Raw genomic sequence first — 27,372 nt, forward strand, 5'->3', positions numbered from 1 at the left:
TCTTTATGACACACAACAGCTCAACCTTACAGGAAGTCATACTTTACCACAGAGGGCATGAAAACATAAGCACTTACTTCTGAAGTAATCACTCTTGATGACCACTTGACAATATGCATACACATATAGATTTTAAAATGATGTATAGGTGATTCAGTAGGAATAATGTTCATTCTATTTGCATGTCTAGAGAGCAACTTTGAGCTGAAGACAAAAGGATGTTGCAGGTTGTGGTCAGCAGGCTGGGTTCTCAGAAGCGTAAAAACAAAAAATTTGTGTCTTCCGTTCCCCAAATCACTTCACACCCACAAGTTAAAACAGGTCTACTCTGAGACTGCACTAAGACAAAATAGTAACTCATAGTTTAACAAAGTGTTTTGCTTTCGGGTCTGCCTGCTTTTAATTTAGTCTCGGATGAAAATAAAAAGAATCAGTTTACCGACTTAAATTTGAGATAATCTTGACTTAACCTCTTTCTTGACCCCGATAAAAGCCACTAGCCCAAATGCATTGCTGTTAACGTTGTTTTGTTTCCCTATACCCTCCCTGTCAGTTTTCAGCCATTTCCACAATTTAGATTCATATCAAGAACACAAACATCTGAATGTGGTTGACCAACACATTTCCTGTTGCTTCACCAAAAAGAAAAGCAGATGTCAGAGACAGGAAAGCTGCTGTCCTGAGGTGAGTTTAGACGTTCACGCCCATCTAGTGTGAAGTCTATTTCCTCTACTGAACTTCAATGCACAGATACATGACTCAACTTGGCAGCACAGCCTCTACATGTGCAGGTCAATAGAAAATGTGGCTTCTCAAGGTCTTCAGTGTCATATGTAAGTTTTGTTAGGTAATTGCATTTATTTTTTGTGATTTGTGTTATACAAATAATATTTCCATGTACATTTGAATGTGATTTCCACTGAACATTTATTGCAATTTGTTTTGACAGATTTCACTGCCTGTGCAGCTCAGGATGGTAAGAAACATGTTCGACACACTGACAAAACATTACAATGTTTTTATTGCGTTGATTTGAAATAGCTATTTTTTCTTTTTTCCTAATCATTAAAAACATCTCACATTTTTTTGAAAAAAAATATTTGAAATATTAAAATGTAGTGCATATATCCTGTTCTGATTGTAAACTAAATTACCAGTTATAACAAATTTTGATTGCCTTACTGAGGCAGATAAAACCAATTTTAAGGAAGTAAAGCATGGAGAAGTTACTATAAGGAACATGAAGTACTTTGTTCTCACGAGTCGGGCATTTCCTGTAGTTGGACACCTATGAGTGCAAGTTCATGTTTTAGTTCTCTGTAGTTCAAACTTTATGCTTTACACGATTATGTTTTCTAAACTCGATCGTCCATCTAATGTCCCTGTTTTTGTGTTATTTTACTGTCAGGTAATAGTGTTATTTTTGTCCATGCCTTTTGTCACTTTTTTTTTGTAGGATGATAGAGTAGTATATTTAAATATGTCAACTTGACTTAAATGATATGATTTTAAATTGAATTGGGTTTGAGTGTCCTTTTGTAGGTTTCATACAGGACCACAGCAAATCATTTAGGGCTGCATTAATGGTTGTTTTCATTATTAATTAATTTGCAGATTATATTTTTTTGCAGATTGATTGTCCCAGTAAATGGATTGATTGTTTTGTATTTGAAATGTAAATGTAATGTTATTTCCCCCAACTGAAGGGGATGTACTCAAATTGCTTGTCGACCAACTGCCCAAACCCAAAGATATTCAGTTTGCTCATAAGACAAAGAAAAGAAATGCATCTTTACATTTAAGAAGCTTGAACCAATGAATGTTTGGCTTTTTTGCTTGAAAAATTACTAAAACGATTAATTAATTATCAAAGTAGTTGTAGAATACATTTCTGTTGTTTAATCGTCGCAGCTCTAAGTTCATTGTTGCTGCTGTTGCTGTTTAAGTCTTCAGAGAGGTAGAGAACATATGCTGGCTGTTCTGATCCAAATTCTGTTCTCCACATATCTCCTGTCATCCACCAGTCTTCACCGTGTCCGGACACGTTTCTCCAACCAATCCTTTGCCAATGTCAACAGAGACTACAACTATATTTGGTGAGATTTTAACCTCAGTTTTGCCGTAAACAAAAATCTCAAAGATTAAGCATGTTCATGCAATCCTGTAGATTTAAATTGTAAAGATGTTGCTTCCTGAAATTGAGTCAGTATTTCAAAAAGCATATGTGGTAGTTTTTGTAAGGAGAAAAGTCACAGAAAATCATTATGCACATCATGGTATTGCATTGATTTTGGACAATTAAATCTACAAATGTAGTGTAAACATTATGATATGTCTTCGACAGTAAGGGTTCCCAACTGAATCAGCGAATATCACCTGTGAAATCACCATGGGCGTTGTTCTAGCACTTATTTAATTTTTTCCGTCTGTGGTGGTTTGTAACTCTATGACATCATCACCGCAATTTGTCTCTCCGCCTTTTAGAAGAAGTCTGTTAAAGTTTGAAACGAAACTGTTTAACTGCCGAATTCATATATTATATTATTCAAATATTAATTCTATTTCAATTTTGTTTGTAAGCATGTGTTCTGAAGTAATTCAACTGCAGTCCGTAATGTTATGTATCTTTAAATAACCAGTTTGTAAGAGTAGGCATCAATTGTATCATCAATTGTATCAATTTTAGAGCTTCATGTCATCATTTTTAACAGAGTAATGAATTTACTGGGGACTAAATCCTTCATAGTAAGGCTCCTGATTCCAGTGGACCTAAATGTGCATGCTATTTCAGCAATGTGTTATTTCTTAATGATATAATCAATAATATTTTTTAATACACTTCCAGTGCCTCCGGTACCATCTCTGCAGCTACATTCAGAGTGGTCCGATGTGTTCCCTTCTGAGAAAGTGGAGTTAAGTTGTAGTGTCACTGGCAGCTCTGACTGGATCGTCACCTGGTACAGAAATGCACAACAACTGGAGCCAGATCCAAATGTGTCTTTGTCTGCAGAGGGATCAAAGCTTACAATCACTGCAGCAACACAAACATATTCTGGAAGTTATTCCTGTAAAGCTCAACACAAAACAAAGAGTGTTACCACTGAAAGTAGTAATTCAGTCAAACTCACAGTTTATGGTAAGTTCACCCATATTTGAGCTGAATTTCAAGACAGGATGTAATATAAGATAATTAAAATGCTACATTTTTCTTTCTCCTTTCTGATTAGCAAACAGGCCTAAACCCACTTTGACCCGAAGTTCAAACTTTGACAAGATGTTCCCTGGAGAGTCTGTCACCTTCACATGCAAGGTTGCTGTGTCCTCCGGATGGGTTTATCTTTGGTACCATAAGGGAACAGATGAAATTCATGCTCATAATAATAATGCTTATACCATAGCATCTATAGATCATCCTAACAGTGGACAATACCACTGCAAAGCCAAGAGAGGCAAAGACCCCTTCCACACAGAGGAGAGTAACACCACAGTTCTGCAGGTCTCTGGTAAGTTTACCTGAGAACTGTGTCATCACTTTGCCACCAATTAAACTGCTTCATTAATTCCTATATACATGAGCCTTTATGCACACGTCTACAGTATACTTTCATCTGTGAAAGTGGAAGTTTGAATAACTAATGATGCACTAAACATCTTTTCTGATGCAGTAAGTCATTTTAATTGGGTTTTATCTTAAATTCCTTCCAAGATTTTTAAGATTTCTTTGGTACATGGCTTTTCAGACCCACCCAAACCATCTCTGGTGCTGCTGAGTTCCTGGCCAGATGTGTTTGAAAATGAGACGTTGAAGTTCAAATGTGAAGTCCAAAGCACTGACTGGACGTTCACCTGGTACAGAAATGAAAAAGAGCTCATAGAGGACTGGAACGTGGAGGCAGAGGACTCATTGGTCAACATCACCGTGGACACTCAAGCCTATGCAGGAGGCTATGCCTGCAAAGCTCACCTCAAACCAAGGAAAGTCAGCTCTGGATTCAGCAACACAGTCAAGGTCATAGTTTATGGTGAGCTTTCATTAACTTTACATTAATTCAGCTTTCTTAAAGATAATTAGCTTTTTTGCAGATTGATGCCATTCTCATGTCTGTATGATAAATATGAAGATACCACCAACAGCCAGTTAGCTTAGCACAGCCTTGCTCTGCCCCAAAGCTAACAAAACCTGCATACTAGCACCTCACAAAACCCAAACTGTAAATATGTTGTTAACTGCCTTTCTGTTTTAGAAAACATACCAAAACCAACGGTGAACAAGACTCATGGTTTTAACCCGATGTATGTTGGAGAAACCGTGAACTTGAATTGCAAAGTAGATGTGTCCTCTGGCTGGGAGTATCAGTGGTACAAAGATGGAATTGAGCTCCGTGCCAACAGCGAAACCAACAGCATCCGTCTTGCTCTTTCTGATCAGGGGAAATACTGGTGCAAGGCCACCAGAGGTGAAATAATATCAACAGACTTCAGTGAAAAAATACAACAAGATGTACTTGGTAGGTAAAGACAGCAGCATCATATTATTTAAAGCATTGAGTTTAATACAATGTGCAATTGTTTGTTGTAAATATGTAAAATTCTGTCACTAAAGGCTTACAAAACCTCCAGGCTGCTATTGAATTCAGCGAAACAACTTTTTGAGAGCATCCTGCTTCCGTTATTTTGTGCATTTTCCGTTGAAACAGGATGTTGTGGTGTAGCATGATGCAGAGAGGGAAGACTCAGAAGTATGCATATATACATACAGTACACTAGCAGTGGAATATCACTTTTGGAGAGAAATTATGATTTATGTAAGGGGTGGATTGTTGGCTAACACATTAAACCACCATTAAGAACTACTCCTTTTAAAAGTTCACTCATGCCACCATTTTGTTTACTAAACTGCCGATTATGAGCTCAGTACAGAGATGTGTATTTTAAGGCATTTTGTTTTGCAAATGTTAAGAGACTGGTCCATGCTTCCCTCATGTTTATACTTGATTAAGTCAGTGCTTTTTGTAATTTATTATCTAAACCATGTGAATATTGTGGTTTGAGTCAACATCATCAACATCATTGTACCTTGGATGCTAAGGTGGGCTGGCCTGTCTTCACACATTGAAGTTTTAATATTCTAATTAGATTTTTGATTGACAAGGCCTGCTGGTATGTTACTTGATTTAGTTGGTCAGGCATTTCTCATGAGACAAATTCAATGAGGCTCTGTTTAAAAATTAGGTTTTCTAAATAAGGTTATCTCTAAGGATATGAAAAGTGGCTGATGTCTCTCTCTCTCTCTCTCTCTCTCTCTCTCTCTCTCTCTCTCTCTCTCTCTTTAGAAATTCCCATTCCGTCTTCGAAGCTGATCACATCATGGTTAGATGTGTTCCCCACTGAGAGTGTGAAGTTAAGCTGTGGAATGGACGGTAGCCCTAACTGGATTTACACGTGGTACAAACACGGACAGCAGGTCCAAGCTGATAATGTTGCGTCTGTTGACTCAAATGGAGCTACTCTTTCCATTCGCTCTGCTTCAGCTGAACATGAAGGACAATATAACTGCAAGGGACACCTGAACGACAGGTCTGTCAGAAGCACCTTTAGTTCTGGACTTACTCTCAATGTATATGGTGAGTTTTCTTTTATACATTTTACATAAAATTCTTATTTTGGCAGCGAATTTAAAATAAAATTAGTTTTCTTCATTTTAGTTACACTTACACATTTACGGGGATGAGGGCAGGGGGTTGGGGTGGAATAAATATCTGTTACAATGCAATGGCATGTTTTCTTACCCTCAGATGAGAAACCCAGAGTCACACTGACACAAGATCCAGAGTACACAGTGATGTTCCCTGGAGAGTCAGTCTCCTTTAGCTGTCACATTAATGTCTCTTTTGGATGGGAGTACCTGTGGTACAAAGACAGCGTTCCACTTAGTGCGTCTGGAAACAAGTATTCCCTCAACTCTGTTGAAACAACAAATAAGGGCTCATATGCATGCAGAGCAAAAAGAGGCAGTGATCAAGCCTTCCTCACTGACTCCAGTCCGCCTATATGCCTTGAAGTTGAAGGTAAGTTTCTGTTAACTTCCATTAAACTTGTATTTATAGTATGCAGGGGTTGAAAGAGTTTTCCAGTTGTGTTTCTGCAGTGCACCTCTGGTCACTTATGATGCTATTATCTGGCTGGTCAGATGATTTATGAACAGTTTATTGTTATTGACTGTTGATATTCCTTCTTTGTGTATTTAGGGAACAAGCCTAAGCCCTTATTGACTCAACAGCCAGATGTTGAAAAGGTGTACACTGGAGAGTCAGTGTCCTTCGAATGTGAAGTCAAACTCTCGTCTGGTTGGAGGTATTACTGGTACAAAGATGGAACACAACTACCAATCAACAACAGTAGTTTTAAAATCCATAACGCCAATTTATCAAATGGTGGGACCTATAAGTGTATGGCCATAAGAGACAAAACAATGTACAATACACAGCACAGTGATGGACGGATCTTACATGTATTTGGTGAGCCACATTAAATGACTTTGTGTTGTAGTGTATTTATTTCACCTGTTTCTATGAATTTCATGCTATAACATGTTAGGAATCAGTTAGGAAGAGGATAAAATGTATGATATTTGAAAAAAAGCTCATGTGTCTGTTTCTCTCCAGAAATTCCTGTTCCATCTTTAGAGTTAATCACACCGTGGTTGGATGTGTTCCCCACTGAAAGTGTGAAGTTTAGCTGTGGGATGGATGCCACCGCTGACTGGAAATATACATGGTTCAAAGACCAACAGCTGGTCCAGGCAGATAATACTGCATCCTTTGATTTAGATGCAGCTACTCTCTCCATCAGTTCTGCTTCAGCCTCACACCATGGACAATACAGCTGTTTAGGAAAATTTAAGAGCCGGCCTGTAACCAGCAACTTCAGTGACGGACTAACTCTGGATGTTTATGGTGAGGATTTTTCTTTAACAGAATATTTTCCAATTAATTGTTTTATTTTGGACTGATGAGACTTCTAAATTAAGCAAAAACAGTGATATTAAAGGAATAGTAAGACATTTGGGAAATAAATCTTTTCACTTTCTTACCAAACTTACAACTTACTACTCTACTACTGACTGACAGTCTATAATATGACTATACTATGACGTTTTTTCGACAAAGTAGATGTTGACCTTTTTTATCACTTTTTTCGACATGCTATGCTATGACTTTTTTTGCACTTTTTTCAACATTCTATACAATGACTTTTTTATCACATACTATACTATTACTTTTTCATTACATACAATACTATGACTTTTTTATGATTTTTTTTAACATACTATACTTTTTACATGACTTTTTATGACTTCTTTTTACTCAATATTTTCGACACACTATTTACTTTTGATATACTTTTCAATCACTTTTTTCGACTTACTACACTTACTTTATTATGATTTTTTTAACATTTCAAACTATGACTTTCTCTTTGATTTCTTTCTAAAAATAATTGACATACTATACAATGACTTTTGTGGAATGACTTTTAAACAAATTTTGATATGCTGTTTAAGAGATTTTTAATTTTTGTTTTTTAATTAATATTTATTTTTTTATTATTATTTTAATTAATTAGGCTGTAATTTACAGTGATTATAAAATAACTCATGATTATTATTACAGCTTGATTCCCACATATACCTGTCAAAAGTCAATAAAATGCAAAAATAGAAACAAGAAAACAATGAGTTATTGATGATGTTCTTATTCTGGGTTGTGCAGTGTGACATACATTAAAATGCTGTCATACTTATAGCAATGGCATTATTTTCCCACAGATACAAAACCCAGAGTCACACTGATGCAGAACCCCATACACAGTGTGATGCATACTGAAGATTCAGTCTCCTTTAGCTGTCACATTAATGTCTCTTCTGGATGGGAGTACCTGTGGTTCAAAGATGATAGTCAACTTGTCAAAACTGGAAACAATCACACCATCAAATCGGTTGCGAGAACAAACACCGGATCATATCAATGCCAAGCTAAAAGAGGAAGAGATACAGTCTTCTTCTCAGACCAGAGTCAGGCTGTGAGACTTGACGTTGAGGGTAAGTTTTTGTTGACTTCCCGCTAACATTTTTCTGCATGTGTTGAATGTGTTCATCACAGTTTTGATTGTGTTTTTACAGAGCGCCCATTGGCTGATATAATCCTGTTAACTGGCTGGTCCGAGGTCTTCTCCACTGACAGCTTGGTGCTCAGATGTGGGGTGCACAGTCAGGACATGTGGAACTACACATGGTAATACATATAGAAAATACCAGTTAATACTATAGAGTAACATTCTCTAAATGCATTCATGTGTGCACTGTGTGGATTCTTGCCTTCTCACAGGTTCAAAGACGGGCAACCAATCATTCTTCTGCCCTCTGAGAAGCATTCAGTCACACCCCAGGATGACCCTGAGCAGAGCACGTACACCTGCCAGGGCATTCGTACCAGTAGACCATTTTATTCAAGAAGAAGTGATTCTTTCAAGACTAAGAACCTTCGTGAGTATAACTGAGGTTTAAAAGTTATTAGTTCTTACCCTGCAAATATTCTGTCTCACTTACATTCTTTTTTTTTTTTTTATTCTTCAGTTTTGAAGAGGAGGGTGCTTCTTTCCATCTCTGGCTGTATCTTCTTCGGCATCATTGCCGTCTTCCTTGGATGCATTATCCTCAGAGTCATCCGGAAACCAGGTTTTGCTTTAGTTTTTGGGACTTTTTGAGTGCATGGATTTTGAAAATTTTATGATGATGAAATAGAATTATCACGCAAATCTGCAGCTACCCTCAGCTTTATGGAGCATTTTAAGCGAGTTCAGCTCATTGTTGATCTCGCAACGTTACTGTTTTGGTTCACTCTCACCGCTCTCATAGTGTCGTTTTCGGGAGCAACAGGCTTGTTTTAGGCACAAAAGGTCTTAAACCCCTCTTAAAACCCACAGTACTGGTCAGCACCAATTGTCAGATCGACACGGTTAGCGACTGGCTGGTGAACAAGTGGAGCATTTATCAACTAAAGAGCAGATATTTCCTTAAGGAGTTAGTGGAAACCAAAAACAGAGAGACTTAAAAAAAAAAAAGAGTGAAAAGAAAGGCAATAAAATAAAAAGTTGATGAAATGTCTAACCTTGTTTCAGCTGAGGGTTATTGCAGATTTAAATGTGACATTTCTAATATATTATATTACATTCATTATATATATTTCATCTCACATGAACAAACTAAACCATGTTTTTTTACAACATAGCTGATGGTGTAGAGAAGCCAGAAGAGGCCGAGCTGTTTCTCACTATGGCTCAGCTAAAGGACCGTGATGGTATGTTGACACCAGCTCTCATGGCTTGTGGTTTTGGTTGCAGTTACAGCCCCACCAGTGATTAATTTCCGTGCTATTTTAGAAATTACCATTTGTGAAACTACCTACTGACATTTTCAAGTTAGAGTCTGACTTTCTTAGTTTGCCTATAGCCGTTGGTGCTCTTGTATGAAAGTTCCTTCCTCCCTCCTGCAGATGCACCCTGTCCACTGGTTGAGTACATCACCGATGCAGAACTGAATGCTTCATATAAAGGTAAAGGACCCACAGATGAGTAAAGCAGATTATACAAAAGCTGTATTAATATGCAAATGTTTTGAAAGTTCCCTAGATCTTTCCCTTCACTGACATGATCCCTTTATTTTTTTTAAACAATCTGACCTACAGAAGCTGACGACAATGGCACAATTTGCAGTGAAACAACACCGTTACCAATAACCTCACAGGAGGACCAAGGTAATAAAGTCAAATTAAAAATGCACTTTTCGGAGTAAATATTATCTCTGTGATGAAAGGCGCTGTGCCAAATATACAGACACAATGTATTTATTTTCCTTCCTTCCACATCTCGCCCTTCATGTCTTTCTAGTTGTGACGAGTGAGAGCCAAGATGGAACAGAAAAGAACGGCGGGCTGGTTTCCTTTAAATAATGAGTCACATAAGCTCTATTTGCACCAGTTTAGCAGGTACTTAATAATAAGTCTATATAGTATGATTCAGCCCTGTGAGGCTTTAATGGACATTTGGATGTATTAAAACTGGAGAGAGAATCTTTCTATTGTGCAATGCTTACCAATAGCAGGGCAGCAAATTCAAAGTTTTGACTTGTCTGTAGTGATAGATAAAAGTAAATTCATTAACATACGTCCTCTGGGGACTGTAAATGTTCGTACCAACTTTAATGGGAAATAAAACATTTGACGAGAAGTTGCACCCTGGACCAACAGACATATGCCATTTAAATGTGCACAGATTTGTTCTGCACTGAACAATACTTTGTAGCATAATGCTATTAGAATTGTACATATTTTAAATCTCATGATGTAAATGTCAAAGATACAGTTAAAATATGGAACATTATTTATGTGATTAAGAATCAATCATATACATTGCTTGCTTCTTTTGTTTCTCAATTATTATAAGCATTGTACATATATGTGTTGATCTGCAAGAGAATTTATCAATACTAGTTAGTGTTCCAACACCCGGGGCCAGATGTATAAATGATGTGTACTCTCAAAAAACATGTGTACGTCTTTTCCCACACATACTGTAGTTTCAATTTTAATGATTGTGTTAGCAATTTGTGGTCTACACAGCCTTTTGTAAAATTTCAATCAAAGGTGAATTAATAAACCTAATTTTAAACTATTAATGAGTTATTATTGCTCTATCAATGATCTATTGGTTTTATCCTAAATAATGAAGCACTTTGTTAACTCTGAGTCAAAATTAGCACTATCAATTAATCATTAATCATAATCTTTTGTGATGTCAATAATGGTGATTGAGAAATAACTGTGATGATGATTTACAAGTACATGCAATGAATTAGTGGCATGAGTGCTATAAATAGCCACAGCCCTGAGTAAAGGTCAGGCCTAATAACAGCTGCTGTTGTGCTGTTGGAGAATAGAGCAGATGCAACAAAATCGATGAAATTGCTCTTTTTCTTTGCCATTTTTTTCACTTACTGATGTCCAACAAGTGGTGGAGCAGGCACAAGTCTCGTCATGCCAACGATTGTTTAATTAAGGGTGTTTCTACATCCATGAATGGTTAACTGGGAGTTGATAAGAGGCTCATGCATGTGCACACAGTTCCTTTATGACTGAGACTTATAAAACAGAGTCAACCAAACACAAATAATGCATATTTCTGTTTTTGTGTATACTATTAGTCGTGAATTTTATGCACCTGGCCTCAGTTGTGAGTAAATGTAAGTTAGTCTTCTCCAAAGCTTATTTAACATTAAATATTTCAGCAATGAATGTTATTGCTTGTCTCTTCTAAATGATTATATTTATCTACAGTATGTGATGCTACAAATATGCCATTCAAGCATTTTGTGTTTCAATATGAAGTTATCAGAATAAAAAATACAAAATGATGCCATGAGTGTTCATTCTAGCTAATACTAATCTGCACCTTCAAAAGTGACTACAAGAAACACAAGTTTAACCGATGTGGATTTAACAAATAGGTCGATTTGTGGTTCAGTCAATGGGAAGATCTTGTCCATCATGTGCACCTATAGCAAAAGACAATCGGGAAAGACGGTCATTATCCAGACAAGCCTTAAAATACAATGTTTTTTGTTTTTTTTTACTCAAAAGAAGAATGAAGGCTAAATAGAACATACAGAATACTTACCAACTCACATCTACTTGAGAATATCAGCCAGTTTCTCTACATAGTAGTCATGGTTCTCCTGACAATCCTCCCAGGGTGCAAAGCTCTCGTCCTCCTTCTCTACATACGTTTCCCAAACATGTGCAAAGTCAGACGGCTTCATCATCCGCAGTTTGCAACCGGCGCTCACCAAAGCCCGGAGCCCTTCTACTATCTCCGGCTCCTCCCACTCAAAGAGCCGGGAGCAGAACATGCAGAGACGGACCTTTTTGCGCTGCTGGAGGATGTTGGCCAACTTGGCTGCGCAAACCACACAGGGACTGGATGAAATATACCATGTGACTTCATACTCTTGGGAAGCATTAGGGAGCACCTGGAAAGGAAAGAGTGGGGATTAATAGAGGCATAAAGGAGATAAAAAATATATTACATATAACATTATCACAAGAGGAATCATTGCAAACCAATGGAAATCAGACCTCCATTGGGGTTCACATATGTGTTGTTACATGATACTTAAGTAAGAAAGATGCGTGTGTGAGCGTTCATTACCTGTTGAAAGAAGGCCTCTTCAACATGAGCTGTGGCATGTTCATCCTCCATATAACCTTTCAGAGGCTCTGTGCTGCCTCCTGGTGTATCAACCCTGAAGCACAGCAGGGTCTTGTTCCTCCCCGAGGAGTACTCCACATTCCTGAACTGAAACTTGAAGTAGAACGGGCTCATCTGTTCCCTAGTGGAGATTGAAAAGAAGAATTTCCATAACTATGTTGTAAAGCTTCATAAAACACAGCACTAACTGTCACCACTGGGGCTTTTTAGTGCATTATGGTTGAATTAGCAAGAGAGCAAAAAACACATTCCGTATGATTTATCTATCAGCAGTGCTTTCAAAGTTATTTGTAACCTTTAATCGTTGTGCATGACAGTGTGACTGACATTCACTTCCTCGCCTAACACGGAGCACATTTTGTGATGAATTTGTCAACCATCCAAGACACGAAAAAAGAGTAATGATAGGGAGTCTTCAAAATAGACTATGGTGACACGGCAAGTAAAATATAAATGAGGCTACCGCTGAGTAAACTGACGTTTCTATAAATATTTTTGGCTTTCACTTCATCCGATGATCTGTAGATGTGCCAGGCCCTTCATGAGTCAACTGTACAAGAAACATACCCGGCATGTCTTTCTTTTTTTATCCATTGTATGAAAAGCTAGATGGATTTCACAATTAGATCTCATTTCAAACAGCTAATACTAAAAGGACAGGGACTGGTGGAACAGATGCTAAGTGGAGTGATATAGTAGGGGCTCTGTGACTCATCCCTATTCTTACCGGTGGGTTAGTAAGTATGACAGGGTTAGGGCAAGTCATTATTGTCCCTCCTCACTGAAATCAACTATTAAGCGTTTGGAACAATATCACTTACAGAAAGACATGAAAACCTACTTCATATAGAAAAGAAAGCCCCAAATAACCCAAAAAGTGGATCGTAAAAGAGCAAAACAGGTGTGCAATTGACGTAGCTAATTTTTGTCATGTATGTAATAAATCTTACTCACCCAGTTACAATCTCAAACGGTGGCAGTTCAATGGGCTGAAACTCTCCATTTTCCTCAGTGTTAGTTGCCTCTGCTCCTGTTGCGCCTCCACTTTCCTCAGTGTTTGTTGCCTCTGCTCCTGTTGCGCCTCCACTTTTCCCATTCTTCTTTTCTTCATCCGTCTTGGGCTTCTCGGGGGTCTTCTCTGGCTTTTTCAAAGGTTTGTCAGACTTATTGACATTTTTTTCCTTCCCCTTATCCTTTTCTTTGTCCTTCTCATCATTCGTTTTGTTTTCTGACTTCTTCTCTTTCCTCTTAACAGTGACCCGGCTGTTTCTGTCGGCCATGATTTTGGGTAAGTGGGTGAGAGGCTTCGATAAAGAGAGGGAGGGAGAACGAGAAAGAGAGATAGCTCAGGGCAAGTAGAGTGATAACCCTAGTGCACTTACAGAAATAGATCCTATTGTGTGGCATGGTTTGAGTCACAACATGTGCATGTCTGGCCGGGGCAGGGGTAGGTTAACACACTCCCCCTCTTTCCATGACCTGGTTGTCAAAAGGCCAAAGGACAGAGAACATAAGAACCATGTTTTGCATGATGGAATTAGGGGCAAAATTGAACATATCTTTAACACACTTTATACAGATGCCCAATTAACAAAGAAAACTATCATATTCTGCATATAAATGTACAACCTCAAACAAAATAAGTGGCGTCTCTTTAATCCAAAAGGCTTTAACTGTCAACAGGCCAGCAGCAGGCAGGTTATTAATAACGATGCTTAGCTGCGTTTGTCTGTGTGTATAGGGTAACCAGGGGTCTCTTGATACTGAATAGCACTGTTGTTTGTGCCAACTCCAAAGTCCTGAAACCGGTTAGACGTAAGCAGTAAACAAAGGCCAGCAAGTGGGGGAGGAAGCAGTACATACAAATACACACACAAACACCAATGTGTAAATATATGTCTCTGTGCTTTGAATAAGAGTGCGAGAGTGTGGCCCAGTGTGCCTGTGCCTGAGAACAATCAATCTATGAAATCACCCTGCATCAATATCGTCCTCTGCTGGGGCCATTGTGTGGGGGAGGGGAAAAATTGGTTTTGTAAGAGTGTGTGTATACTTGTATCCGTGTGTCTATGTGCAGACAGAAAATGGCTTTCTGCACTGCAGATGTAATAACTTGAGGCATAAGGGAGAGGGTGGAGGGGAGGGGGCAGTTCAATTACAATTTCCTTTCCTCTCTCAGTCTCATTCTCTGCCAAGTAATTCATTTCAGAGGCAATTACCAATAGAACCGCATGCCCAGCCTGCTCAACTAACTCAAATGGATGAGCTGTCACAGCCGGGGGGGGGGGGCACACTTCAAGCTGCTCCACATACACTCACATACAACAACACCACCACCCATGGGGATGAGCAAAATAACTCTTTTCAAAGTTAAACACACTGACACATCCACAGTGATATCTAGCATCACATCTAAATCCACAGGGACGTCCTGCAGTGACAATAATCATTAATATCACAGCAATCTTTGATAATTATGATCTATGAGGAAAGTCTCATTGTATCTCACACAGATTAGCACACTTTATCAGAAGTGGTTTTCAACAATATCAAAAACAGCAACACTGAGATGAATCTGTTTTGAAGTCTGTGAAAAAGAGGTGTAATCATTGTGACAGTCCTTATAATAACATCAATTACAATTCCTTCACAGCCACTCCATCTTCAAATTGATTTTTATCACAAAACAGTCAATGCATTTTGTGCCTTCTGCTGTAGCATTAGAGAACAGTTGCATGGTAGCTACATTTAGTTTCCTGCCATTTATTTCATAGGAGTGTAGTAATAGGTTTTGTGGGCCTAGCTGGATTTGAGAAAAGAACCGTGTAGGATGCGACTGCTGACTGTCCGCTGACTCAAATTTAACTGTAATGGAATTACATGCAATTACCCGGCCTGCCTCCCCACTGGCCAAGCCAAGAGCAACAGAGTGCCTGAATAAAGGCAAACGCACACTGCAGCGTTCACAGTTTCTCCTTCAAAGTGGTGCCCTGCAAAGTGGTTTCACAATATCTCAGTGAGGTCAGACAAAGCAAATGCCAATGTTATGCCACATGCACACATCCTCTGCAGGTTTTCCAGGGGCGGAAGCAGGGTCAAACCAATTTCAATTCCTAAAAGTTCAGAAGAAGAATTGGACATTGATCGAAAAAGTGAAAACTACTGATAAATAAAATTAAATTGACCTCCACTTTAGACAGGGCACACATGGAGTTATAAAGGACTGGCAGAGGAAAATAAAAATTAATTAAGGTAAAAAATTTTTTTTTATATATGACACAAATTTCAGCTTTTCTCAATTGGCAAAAAAAAAGAAGAAAAAAGTTGCGCAACATATATGCATGAGTGCACCTCTGCTTTAGCAAGTGAAACTCTTTTATTATGAGGTCCCAGTGATGAGGTATACATACAAAAAGAGAAAAGAATAAGTGGATGATGCACTGATAAATTGTTTAGCAGCCGATGCCTTCCTTCAAAAACAACATCAAATGAATTAGTCATAACCTCTAGGGTTATTGTATATCAGTGAGAATAAATCAGATGCTACAGTATGCAATAATTGACCATTTAGTTACTGTCAGTGCACAGACACAAACTCAGTTTGGGTTTGGGAGTTATAGAGAGTCGAGGCTTTGTTGTCTTGTGGTTATCTGAAGACCCTGACCAGGTAAAATAATGTCAAAGTAAATGCTTTAGTATTGATCTGCTTCTAGTCCCCTCGGTCCACAGAATGTAGTATGATAGCCCGTATTCAGGCTACACAGTAAACAGACAGCAATCCACACCTACTGCAGTCTGGAAAAGCCTTCTTAAAAAGGGGAACTGAGTCGCGGCTGATAAATTCTGGGTAATTCATTGGACCTCACTTTAAATGATGTGTAGCATGATTACTATGTTATACAGCTAGCCCAGTTTCCTTAGAGAGAAAAAGAGGTTAGTATCCAAGAAGTAACGTTTCTGCAGGTATAAAGCCTTTAGTTGCTATTCAGGTAAAAGAAATGCTTGACTCCTAGCTTTAAGTCCATAATAATCTGTAGTTCGCCTTGAGGTAGATGAGCGTCTCCAGGTTTTTTGGCAAGACGCGGCCTCTCTCTGGCCGCAGATAGCGCTCTGCAGTAGTAAAAATGCTCTCGACTACAGTGCCACAAGCAGGTATGGTAAACGCTCTCTTGGCCACCTGAGCAAGCAGAGGAAAGTCAATTGCTTTACGCTGCCAGTAATGCAAAGCCTCCTCGTCTGTGGGTTCCTCTCGTAGGTAGACGGCCAACTCCTGCTCTAGGCTCTTGGCCTGTGTTGTGGGTCTCTGCTTGATGAAAGAGAACAGCTTGCAGGGCCGGGAAAGCGAGGAGACCGGTGATGGAGCTGGGGCAGGAGGGGTCTGGGATTGAGGATGTATGTTTGTGTTGAGGTCTATGGGGCTGGAGGCCGTGGAATGTTTGGACAACTCCTCTATGAGAACTTGTCTGTGCCAGTCGGGGTTGCTGCTCCACGTGAGCTTGAACTGGGGGTCCAGGGTGGTGGCAGTGATGTAGAGAGGGTCCTCCAGGACAGGCGCCAGCCGACGCTCTACAGCCTGGCTGAGGCCCACCAGGAGCGAGGGGCAGTGAGGGGTTGAGGTCTCAGAGAGATGCTTACGAAGGCCGAGAACACAAGGCAGAGCCAGGCTGATGGACACATGTCTGTCTGTCTGTATGTCTGCCTGTCTGTCCCCTTGCACCATGTCCCAGGCCTCAGTGAAGGGCTCCAAAGTGTCAGTCAGCTCCCTCAGCAGGCCTCTCTCTGAACCACCCAGCACCACCTCCCCCGGACCACTCACCTCCTCCAAGAACTCCACTGAGTCCAGCAGCCGACGAAGCACCTGCGTCGAAAAATGAAACAAAAGAATTAACTGTACTATTTAAAACTATGGAAACATACTCTTGATTTTGTCATCATAGAAAAGCTAGCATTTTTCAGTGTCATATTAAAAATCTTGCTAAAATAGCCACATAATCAGGTTATGAAATCAATGTTATTACGGACACATACTGCATACTGGTGACACTATTTAATTTTTTGCATTTATAAGGAGCATAAACAGCTAAAAAGCAACTTATACATTATAATGTAGTTGCAAGCAGCTATTGGGACAGTTTAAGTGTTTATTATGTATTTGTCACTATAAGCCCTAATGGGAAACCTCCATAATTGCTGCAACTGGTTACTGACAATATAATACAATATAGCATGGCTTTAATCATAAAATATGATATCTGTTGACATGCATTAGAACAATACTTAGAATGTCAGTTTACTGTATCTGTTCACAACCACATTATGGTGTGTTATGTCTTACGTGATCATCAATGCAAAGTATGGGAAAATAATGTAAAGCTCTGCTTGTATACTGTACATACCTTGAGCTGAGCAGCCCAGTCTCTTGCTACAGGGGGGGCATTTCCTGGTGCCCTTGTGCTCAACCCAGGACCATCAAACACCTGGCTAAGTTTCTCAGGTGGGACAGCAGAGGTAATGTAGTTGTAGAAACAGGCAGCCTTGGCCAGTGTGGAAGTGACCTGTGGACAGGAGCGTAACCCCTCTCTGACACACTGTTCAAGAGAGCGAGAGAAACAGTCCACACGACAAACACCCAGACCCTGCTCCCACAAGTCCTCCCATTCACCATCCTCTCCTCCATCACCATGGCCATTCCTGACCCCTCCCTCCACATTGTTACCATTGTCCACTTCTTCCCCATCGTCTTCATCTTGCCCGTTAGCGAGAGACGGTTCAACCAGGAAACCGGGAAGACAACACGGCTTTGTTGTTGTTGCTGCTAGGAAATGGTCCGCAACCACACGAAATGCTCTCCCCGACACGCCATGAGAGTGACATACTTCATCAAAATCTGAAAGCACACGATTCCCAGAGCTGCCTCCAGTCAGGGGAAGGCACGCCAGGAGAGCTGAGCGCATCTGCCAATCAGATGTGAGAAAATGACAGGTGACACCGACGTACCTACACACACACACAGAGAGAGAGAGAGACACAGACAGAGAGAGAGAGAAAGAGAGAGAGACACAGACAGACAGACAAAGACACAGAGAGAGAAGGGGACTCATCAGTTAGGGAATCAAACCAAGAGGGAATCATGTTGTTTTTGGTTGATTTTACCTCCTTACCCTGAAGTGGCTCCAGTTAAGCCCCTCCAGAGATCCAGGCTGAGACTGAGGGCGTGCACTGAGGCCAGTGCCTGGCGGGTTGCCAGCTGTGCCTGGTAGACGTAGGCTGGGAGGAGCTGGCTCTGGATGTAGTGCTGTGGCTCAGGAGTGTAACGGGGCTCCAGGAGCTGAAGCAGCTCTCTGAAGCCTTGACTTTCCACGATGGATACCGGCTGCAGATCACGCACGATCATCTTAGCTATCGCCTCAGAGATCAGAACCTGTGGTGCCAAAACACTTTGTAAATGACCCTCATCATAGCAAATGGTTTCATTGCCATGCAACAATAAATAATGAAACACCTATGGGATTTCATAAATAGAAGCTTGGTTATTTGCGTATCAGGCGATGATGGATTATAACACACACCTGACGTGGGTCATGTCTGTCAAACTTGGTCACCCCTCCGCCAGAGCCTCCTCCTACTCCTCCCTCAAGAGTTCCCATTCCGCCAACACTTCCTCCTCCTCCTCCTCCACCTCCCACTCGAGTACTGATGGGGAGAGTGTAGCGGGTATTCCCTCCATTTGGGGTGAAACTGTGCAGGGAACCAGAGGAGTAACCCTCTCTCTTCATATCCTTCCTTTTCACAAAGTCATCATACATAGCCTGGTGCTTCCGCTGAATGGGAGAGACACAGAGAGAGAGGGGGGGGGGGGCAGCGTTGTTATTGGTCAGCAGGTAGAAAGAACAGTAGATGTACAGCCTAAATCTCTACCCCATACTGTCTTGACATCTGTGGAAGAGGATACAGTATAGGTAGAGAAGCAACAGAGTGTCTTTACAGTTGGGATTATATGGCTGACACTGCGTGGTAGCATATACATTAAACGATACTGTAGGGCCAGCTGTTTCAGCTGATGGTGCCAGAAATATGGTATATATAACAATAAGTACAGGCGATAAAAACATTTTATTTTGAAATGATTACCTTAAGATGCGTTACGAAGTTGGACGTGACACTCCGCTTCGCCTGGATCCTCGTACCACAAGCCTTGCAGTTGGACTCGATTTTGCCATTTTCACCTTCAAACACAATATTAAAGTAATCCAGAATAGACACCTTCGAAACTGACGCCATTGGAGCACACAGCTGCTCTGCTCCGAAGTCAAATCAACTTGCGATCAAGGACAATCCCGAGTCTGAGGTATCAATCTCACCTCGCCACTGATCATGAGCGCAGGCCAGCGTGTTTACTTTTCTATCCCTGCTCACACATAAAAAAAAAATGTTGATGCCAGTTGCGCAGACAAAAGAAAATGTAATTTCAGGCAGGAGTTGCGTGGCGTGCACGTCCGAAATCGGACACAATCTGACTACACAGGCTGCTGTGGATGTCTGGAAACAGAAATACTTAGAATAGTGAAGCTACATCCGTTGTTTCTGCGCTCCCATCCGTCGTTAGGACGCAAGTGAGGAGGAGGCAGCGCGCTGTGCTTCATGGAGGCATAAAGCCAGTGCTATAATTGGACCAGGAAGTACACACGGTAACGGGAGGCTCGTTTCCCGTTTCGGCAGTTCTCGGTAATGTTCGGCTGTCCCCAGAACAGAGGAGGCCGTTGTCCTCAGATATAATACTTGCAATACGAATTGAAATTCAGATTGGATTTCTGTATTGACAATAAAATAAAATTAATCTTAATTAAACATTCAATTGAAAAGCATATTTTTTAAATAATGAATTGGGGGAAAAGGAAACACGACTACAACCAGATGGGCACTATTTCTATTACTTTTGAGTATTTTGTAATTTGTATTTGATAGGGCCGATACAAAATCTAACGTAATTTGTAACAAAATACTTTAGAGTGGAGTCATTTTGTATTTAAAATACTCAAAATACTTTGAATCAAAAAACAGTTCACAAGTTCAGTCTTCAGATCTTCAAGTTCAACGGATTGTCTGTCAAGGTAAATATTTTATCTGAATGTGACAGATGTCAACTAGCTGTATAAATTGTTTAGGTCTGGCTACATAGCCTATTGTATATACATGGTGATAACATTAAAGACAATTTGGTGCTGCTCTCTAAAAAGGCCGCGTTTGTAAAGGGATAAGAGGTTGTAAATAATGGTTAATAAGACGTTTACCATTGTTTTACAAATCAGTTATAAGCAATTTAATTGATTCTGCACTTTTCAAAAATAATAAAACAATGTGAATAAAACGCAATAAAACACAAACAACAGAAAGAAACAGAGATTAATACAATCAACAGGCAGAAACAAACTAACTTTTGAAATCTATTGATTAATTATTGAAATTATTGTTATGCTGATAAATATGTTTTCTGGTAAATGCCTGCAGAGGATCTGGACCACAGTACATTTATTAACAAGTTATTTAGGATGTATTAATGGATTACCAAAAACGTATACTGCATTACTATCAAATTAAAAATATATATATTTAACACCATTCAAAGGATATTTCACAATCTGGCAACCAACAACTGGTTTTTATTTATTTTTCAAAATTGATCTATTAAGTATTAGTAAATTATCAATTAATACATTTGATAATTGCAATTTATAAATCCTTTAAAGGGTGCCATTAATTGAAAAGAATCAAACAGGTTCTGTTTAAATTCATTTGACAGTCTACAACTCAAAATGTATTTAAAATAAATACTAAAAGACAGCATTCACAAACAGGTCCATCTCAAACAGGTCACACATTGATGAGTGAGACAGTCAAAACGCACAGGCAAACGTAATCTATTACTATTTAGACATTGAGTCATTACAGAACTTCACCGGGAAGATCGCTGTTGAATATAATTGGCCCTTAAGCATTAAGAGTACGAGTTATTTAGTCTGCCACCCTGTCCAACTGGGTTGCTGAAGCTTCCTCCAGGAGAGTGCGTTTGTCCTTCATACTGTGCTTCAGCTCCTGTCTGGTGTTCAAAATGGCAGTCTGAAGGGTTGCAATCTCAGCTGACAGCTCTATAACTGTAATGTGACAGAAAAAGAGGAGAGGAGATGAAGGATGATGAAAAAGGAGTTGGCAGTAGTACACTAACAACTGTGTCAGAGGTTTCATCTTGCACACATGCATACAAATACTTATCACCTATACAATTACAATGTTCTCCCTATATGCCTAATTAGGAGAGTCATGTCATTTGCAGGTTGGGTTTTTTGTACTTATAGTAGTTGCTCGTAAATAAATTCATACATTTTATTTTTTGTTTAAAGAAAATGTCACATTCTCAAGTTCAGACTTTGATTAAAATGACTTAATCTGTGGCAACAGGACAATAAGATCTTCAATTTCTTTACCCTTTATCCAAATGTATTCTTCCATCCATACCAAAATGGCATTGAGGCTATTGTTGTGAGTAAACACATGTAATTATGCATACATAAGACTCCTACGTGTTGAATACAAACAAGAACCCAATGTGGCCCTGAGAGCTCATGCACTGCATCTCAGGAAATAAAGAATTCAAATGAAGAAAGCATCTTCACCAATCTGATAACACAAATTGTATGTCGTGTAACAAAAGATGCTACAAATATAGGCTAGGTTAGTCTGTAACCAAGGCAAACTAATAAACTGTATTTAGTCAGTTTATTTGAAATGGGGTAATAAGGTTAACACATACCAAACATATTTGAATGCTATGTTGAATACACTTATTGTAATTCACTTTGGATAAAAGCGTCTGCTAAATGACTGTAATGTAATTTAATATCTAGATTCTGCAGTCATTGTTAAAATGAACTGATATAAATTGTTAGCTCAACACCTCACCAAACATTATTTACAGGGAATCAACATACGTGTGTTACATAAGAGTTTTCTGTATCTGCAATGTGTTTTGTAATCTACAGCCTGTGTTTTCAAATTGCAGAATGTGTATCACACTTTGTCTGTTTTATTTCTTTGCAGCATTTTTGTAAATGTTCCATATATGTTTTGTTGAATTGGTGAAGCATGTGTTTTCTTAAGTTGTAATAAGTGGAGTTCTCAGAGTTTCCTCAAGAATCTCAGGAAAAACAACTGTGGAAACATTGTTGTTCCGGTACATTTCATTTTGATTTGATATGTACACACTGCTATCAGTATCTAGTGTGTACATATCAAATCAAAATGATGACCTAATCTTTGCTATATTCTAAAGAAATCACATTAGCAGAGGGAATGCCTGACTGCTTTAAATCAAAACCAAAAGAAAGTATATAATCTTTTGGGAATGTAACATACCTTGCTTAAATGACGACTGTGCATGTTTGAGAGATTGCGGCACCAAAATCCCAAACCATTTCAGTGGATCTTGCTGAGGATTCTGGTCACTTTTTCTTACTGGAGTAACTTCAGGAGCCTTCTCACTGCTTGTTTCCTCACTTGCCTCTTTCTCTGCAATATCCTTTTTTGGTTTGATTCTTCTCCTGACACCTACGAACCCACATAATTTAATGAATCAAAAATGTTTATTAACATTTATTTTTCTATCACCACATGGCCTATGGCAGACTCACCTTCTTCTTGAGGTCCAATATCCTCTATTGACCCGTCATCTTTTCCAACCTCATTACAACATTTTTGTGTCACCCTTTCTGTGCAGAAATCCACCTCACCACTGTCCAGAGTTCTGTAACACACAAGTAAAAGTCACAAATATTGATAGTTAATCAACTCCAGGAAACAAAAATGTATTGGGAGCATTATTGTCTGTGAAACATGACTAATTCCTCACTTGGCATGAACACAGACCAGTGGCTCTATCTCACTCGCATACTGAAGTGGAGAGACGTGTTTGTTTCCCATCGAATATCTAGCCTTGGACATAGAAAACCATCCCTGTGGGGAACATGAAATAGGAACTTAATGGTAAGCAGGGAAAGAGGATCCAGGATAAAATAAAAGCATTCAATCAAAATAAAAAAATAGTTATGTGTTACATGCACTTACATTTGACAATATGCATTGGAAAAACCACTTGGGCAAGGTTGATGCTGGTTGTTGCAGGAATCATTTTACTGTAAAGTATGCATTACAGTAGGGCTGCAGCTAACATCTTCATCTTTATTATCTGACACTTATTTTCTCAGGCAATCGTTTGGTAGGTACAATTTAAAAAAATAGTAAAATATTGCCCATCACAATTTCCCCAGAGCCTAAGCTGAAATAGTATAATTTCTTTTGTTTGATCAACAGATATTCAGTTTGCTATATTAGTATAATGCAAAAACCAGCAAATCCTTACATGTGTGAGGCTAAAGCTACTATTTTTTGGAACACTTAATACATTACCAAAGATTGCTGTTTTGGCTTGATTTCAAAGGGCTTACACATTCATGATTACACATTTAGACAAAGATAGGCTGGATGTCTTGACAGTGGGAAGCTTGATAGAAGGAAATTACAAATCAAACTCCTGCTCCAGTGTTTTGTGTGTGCTAGGTTAACGGTACCTGCTCTATGAGAGAGTTGAGAGTGGCTCGTTTCTCCTCTAGTAACTCAAGCTGGTCCATGAAACGGAGCAGTTTTTCGTCCAGCAACACAGAAGATTCCTCCAATTCGGACACACCCATGTCGACTTGTTGTAGTAACTCAGATACTTTCTCAAACAGTCTTTACTGCCGTCGCTTCCACTAGCAATCAGTCGTTCAAAGAGACTGCGATGACCCAAGACGTCTACCGCTTCCGTGTATTGTCATGTGACATACAGCGTCACGTGATACACATCACACGTCCATACACAACGCAGTAAAACAACGAAATCATGTAACTTTATCAGTATTACAGTTTTGAAGGTATAGCATTACAACATTTGAAGGAATTTGTTAATATGTCAATGACAATCAGCAATATTAATAACAAAGCCAGCTATTATATTGCGTAAACGAAGAATCGTTTCATGACAAACAGGTCATATAACAGCCTGACTGTCAGCGTTATTTATTATTAACTAAGGCTTGTAACGGATTAAAAAAAAATGAAGTTAAAGAAGAACAAAAACTGTGTTCCCATACCGGGAGTCGAACCCGGGCCGCCTGGGTGAAAACCAGGAATCCTAACCGCTAGACCATATGGGAAGACACTTCCAAATACCACCTTTTTGTTTTAAAGTTCTGGCTAACTGACGGCAAAGATGACCTAGTTTCTAGGAAGACAAATCGAGTGCTCTAAGGATTGCGTCCCAATGTATATGTTAAATGCAGTATGCCAAATTGAATGTTTTGCTCCATCCAATCACAGTTGGCAGTATTCAAGCCAGCTTTTCTTTTCTGACCCACAATCATTTGTGCAACAGATATATGAGCAAGAGGGTCAAAGTTCATGGCGCCATGTTAAAAGCTGGTTGTATGTCGCAATTGAATGCATACTGCATGTAGCAGTACTTAAAGTAAAATGAAAAAGCCTGCGATTTGGAACGAAGCCTTGTGTCTGTGTTTGTGAAGTGAGTCATTCCTCCACCATACCTGGGCCCCGTTCCTCGTACCTGGCTAACTGAGTTAGCCGGATAATTTTCAGGATAAGATTACATAAGTCAGGCTTTTCGGTTCCACAAAGCAAGTTTGGCAAAATCACCATAGCAACAAATCCATAAACTTGAACCTGCTCCAGCGCAGGCTAACTTAACTTAGCTGGATAAGATTGCCACTCCCCCGGGAAAAAATGGCAGCTCCCTTCCTTAGGGATCCCATTGATGAAGGAGCGATATTAGTTAGATTGGCGTTTTATAGGGAGAGAGTTCTTCGAGATCGCCAAGATCCGTTATCACATCATGATGACTTCCTATACGAGCGCTATCGATTCTGCCTAAAAGGAATCATTTATTTACAAGACCTTCTCGAGCCATACATTGCGAACACCACACGCCGCAGCCGAGCATTGACTGTCTCACAGACTGTATGCATAGCCTTGCGCTTTTTTGCGAGTGGTACATTTTTGTACAGCGTTGGCGATGCAGAGAACATCGAGAAAGCCGCTGCTGAATAATGTTTTTGTGCTTAGTTTTTACTTGCTCCCATGTCCTCTTGATGGCTGGATTCCAACTACATGGGGTTTGAAAGCACTCATAATTATATGACAGTGTTATTAGTACACCATAGCATGTATATTCACAAATATAGTACATGATACATAAGCGCATACAGTACATATATCCTCATAAGTATCTATTCATTTGTATCAATTAGATACTCTTTGGGCTTGTTTTTATCTACAAGTCCCATCTTGGGGAGTTGAGATAATTATTTTCGCTAGCAAGATCTCATTCGATGATGCATTCCATTAAGTCTACTGCCAGCAGGCACATTTAAAGAAATATAATCTGATTGATTGGGGTGATGAGGAAGCCTATACATTGTCCCAACACTTACGCATTTAACTTGTCTGCGATATTTTGTCATGCTTCTTATCTAGCCCTCGCAGCGTTGGCGGTGTTAGATTTTGCCACAATTATGGTCTTCAATTCCTCATATGTGTTCATGATCGTCTCCTGCTCGTCAGCGGAGAAAAAAGAGGCTCTTTCTTAAAGTTTATTTGCCATTGTACTGTTAGAAAATTATAGTTTCGGTGATCAACGCTTCCCTCTTTTGAAGTAGGACAGGCACTCGCAATTATCCTGATAACTGAAGTCTGGTTCGAATTAATGAGATTGCTTGAGCGCGGATCAGCCTTTGAGAAACCGAGATAGCCTGACTTTAATCATCGGGTTAATTTAAGCTGGCTAATAGGACATTTGATTGACTTAGTTGAACCACGTACGAGGAATGGGGCCCTGGAGCCTGGAATGTAGGCTAAAAACTAAATATTTACATGTTGTAAAGTATAGTAGACACACATATCTGTTGAGAAACAAATGTTCATTCATTTTTAAATATAATGGGAATGATAATCAGAGCTGTTAGCAAATAGACAATCATACATCAGGCTGCAATTTTATACTCATGTCACAAGGTAGGAACTGTAAGAAATGTAATATTGTATTTATCTTTTGGGAACAAAGTGTTTTTTTGTATTTGCCCAGAACGCACTCGCCGGTGTATCATTGGATAAAGCTCCTTGAAAAGAGTATGAAATGATCCATTGGTAGCCATTCCTCCATATCCACAGACGTTTAGTTCTTTTAGTTTTCTTCTCCAGCATATCAGCGTTACTGCACCGATGTCTCTCTTCCGGTTCTCCGGGACAGAGCCATTATTCAACAAAGTAGCAAGCCAGCGCAGGGAGGAAAAAGCGATACAAAATGTCCACTTCTCACTTGTTGTCTCACAGTTTAACAAACATGAAGTACCTCGGCTAACTAACGGAAGACAGCTTTTCACGAGGAAACAACACCAACGTCCAGCAGCATTGGCACCAGCATTATAAAGCCCATTACGAAGCCTGACAACACAACTCCCCGTAGCTCGCCGTGATCGTATAGTGGTTAGTACTCTGCGTTGTGGCCGCAGCAACCCCGGTTCGAATCCGGGTCACGGCAGGGTTGATTCCCTGACACGGCTTGGGAGGACACTTTTTTATAAACTTCAACACAGCATTTATAAAAAAGTGTCCTCCCAAGCCGTAAAAATAAAGGTATAGCGACCGATTCGCGTAAAAATGCAAGAATAGAGCTGAACATGACAATTATTAATCAGCTGATCGCCCAGTTAAACAGCCAATGACACAACAGTTGATATTTTCGATCATATCTCATTTTGAGTGGGTTGCCTGTGTATTTTAATTCGGGGACTTGAGTTAGTTTTCAGGCCGTTTGGACAATTTTAATTGAGCAGAAATGTCATAGATGTTGCTTTCACTCATTTCTGCAAAGTGCTCTGTAACCTTGAACAGCCACGTCAAAGTGAAAGTTAGTTGCAAATAGTTCACTGCAAAAGCATTCATTTT

At 39.5% G+C, this 27,372-nt stretch overlaps 4 protein-coding genes and 2 non-coding genes across 7 annotated transcripts; 2 read left to right on the forward strand and 4 right to left on the reverse strand.

Annotated features, from left to right (window-relative positions):
• Positions 1-743: 743 nt before the first annotated feature.
• Positions 744-10,731, forward strand: LOC137889011 (basement membrane-specific heparan sulfate proteoglycan core protein). Of its 2 annotated transcripts, none has more exons than XM_068732563.1 (19): positions 744-833; positions 950-976; positions 2,025-2,096; positions 2,846-3,136; positions 3,228-3,503; positions 3,741-4,022; positions 4,245-4,508; positions 5,334-5,624; positions 5,796-6,068; positions 6,249-6,518; positions 6,666-6,956; positions 7,829-8,101; positions 8,183-8,294; positions 8,388-8,545; positions 8,636-8,737; positions 9,291-9,359; positions 9,555-9,614; positions 9,747-9,815; positions 9,949-10,731. In XM_068732563.1, exons 1-19 carry the CDS (start codon positions 803-805, stop codon positions 10,008-10,010), a joined length of 3,273 nt encoding a protein of 1,090 aa, XP_068588664.1. In that variant the 5' UTR covers positions 744-802; the 3' UTR covers positions 10,011-10,731. The 2 variants fall into 2 exon arrangements, with proteins under 2 accessions (XP_068588664.1, XP_068588665.1); XM_068732564.1 differs by having other exon boundaries at positions 800-847.
• Positions 10,241-13,652, reverse strand: apobec2b (apolipoprotein B mRNA editing enzyme, catalytic polypeptide-like 2b). The gene is made up of 4 exons (XM_068732565.1): positions 13,279-13,652; positions 12,265-12,445; positions 11,734-12,085; positions 10,241-11,611 (listed from the first exon to the last, which is right to left on the reverse strand). The coding sequence occupies exons 1-3, from the start codon at positions 13,602-13,604 to the stop codon at positions 11,744-11,746; spliced, it is 849 nt and encodes a 282-aa protein (XP_068588666.1). The 5' UTR covers positions 13,605-13,652; the 3' UTR covers positions 10,241-11,611; positions 11,734-11,743.
• Positions 13,653-14,943: 1,291 nt separating this feature from the next.
• si:dkey-109j17.5 (zinc finger BED domain-containing protein 4) lies at positions 14,944-19,963 on the reverse strand. The gene is made up of 5 exons (XM_068733750.1): positions 19,456-19,963; positions 18,894-19,145; positions 18,486-18,745; positions 17,721-18,321; positions 14,944-17,182 (listed from the first exon to the last, which is right to left on the reverse strand). Exons 1-5 carry the CDS (start codon positions 19,603-19,605, stop codon positions 16,340-16,342), a joined length of 2,106 nt encoding a protein of 701 aa, XP_068589851.1. The 5' UTR covers positions 19,606-19,963; the 3' UTR covers positions 14,944-16,339.
• Positions 19,964-20,952: 989 nt separating this feature from the next.
• On the reverse strand, positions 20,953-24,398 carry ccdc115 (coiled-coil domain containing 115). The gene is made up of 5 exons (XM_068732566.1): positions 23,946-24,398; positions 23,228-23,331; positions 23,010-23,122; positions 22,735-22,926; positions 20,953-21,476 (listed from the first exon to the last, which is right to left on the reverse strand). The coding sequence occupies exons 1-5, from the start codon at positions 24,063-24,065 to the stop codon at positions 21,337-21,339; spliced, it is 669 nt and encodes a 222-aa protein (XP_068588667.1). The 5' UTR covers positions 24,066-24,398; the 3' UTR covers positions 20,953-21,336.
• Positions 24,399-24,497: 99 nt separating this feature from the next.
• Positions 24,498-24,569, reverse strand: trnae-uuc (transfer RNA glutamic acid (anticodon UUC)). The gene has a single exon. It is a non-coding gene; the product is annotated as a tRNA-Glu (tRNA).
• Positions 24,570-26,893: 2,324 nt separating this feature from the next.
• trnah-gug (transfer RNA histidin (anticodon GUG)) lies at positions 26,894-26,965 on the forward strand. The gene has a single exon. It is a non-coding gene; the product is annotated as a tRNA-His (tRNA).
• The last annotated feature ends 407 nt before the right edge of the window (positions 26,966-27,372 follow it).

This window comes from Cebidichthys violaceus, unplaced genomic scaffold (assembly GCF_023349555.1).
Source record: "Cebidichthys violaceus isolate CVI_PGR_0920_01 unplaced genomic scaffold, fCebVio1.0.p SCAF_6, whole genome shotgun sequence".
In the NCBI taxonomy this organism is placed as follows: domain Eukaryota; kingdom Metazoa; phylum Chordata; class Actinopteri; order Perciformes; family Stichaeidae; genus Cebidichthys; species Cebidichthys violaceus.

Coding starts and splice junctions, on each gene's coding strand:
- ccdc115 (XM_068732566.1), bottom strand. CDS start 24,065: ATGGGTGTGTCCGAATTGGAGGAATCTTCTGTGTTGCTGGACGAAAAA. Junction 23,332..23,945: donor TCAACTCTCTCATAGAGCAG/GTACCGTTAACC, acceptor TGTTCCCCACAG/GGATGGTTTTCTATGTCCAA. Junction 21,477..22,734: donor ACAGTCGTCATTTAAGCAAG/GTATGTTACATT, acceptor GTCACATTACAG/TTATAGAGCTGTCAGCTGAG.
- si:dkey-109j17.5 (XM_068733750.1), bottom strand. CDS start 19,605: ATGGCGTCAGTTTCGAAGGTGTCTATTCTGGATTACTTTAATATTGTG. Junction 18,322..18,485: donor TTAACTGGAGCCACTTCAGG/GTAAGGAGGTAA, acceptor GTGTGTGTGTAG/GTACGTCGGTGTCACCTGTC. Junction 17,183..17,720: donor ACTGGGCTGCTCAGCTCAAG/GTATGTACAGTA, acceptor TTTTCGACGCAG/GTGCTTCGTCGGCTGCTGGA.
- apobec2b (XM_068732565.1), bottom strand. CDS start 13,604: ATGGCCGACAGAAACAGCCGGGTCACTGTTAAGAGGAAAGAGAAGAAG. Junction 12,446..13,278: donor CCGTTTGAGATTGTAACTGG/GTGAGTAAGATT, acceptor AATCTCCACTAG/GGAACAGATGAGCCCGTTCT. Junction 12,086..12,264: donor AAGAGGCCTTCTTTCAACAG/GTAATGAACGCT, acceptor TTTCCTTTCCAG/GTGCTCCCTAATGCTTCCCA.
- LOC137889011 (XM_068732563.1), top strand. CDS start 803: ATGTGGCTTCTCAAGGTCTTCAGTGTCATAT. Junction 6,069..6,248: donor TATATGCCTTGAAGTTGAAG/GTAAGTTTCTGT, acceptor TTGTGTATTTAG/GGAACAAGCCTAAGCCCTTA. Junction 9,816..9,948: donor AACCTCACAGGAGGACCAAG/GTAATAAAGTCA, acceptor ATGTCTTTCTAG/TTGTGACGAGTGAGAGCCAA.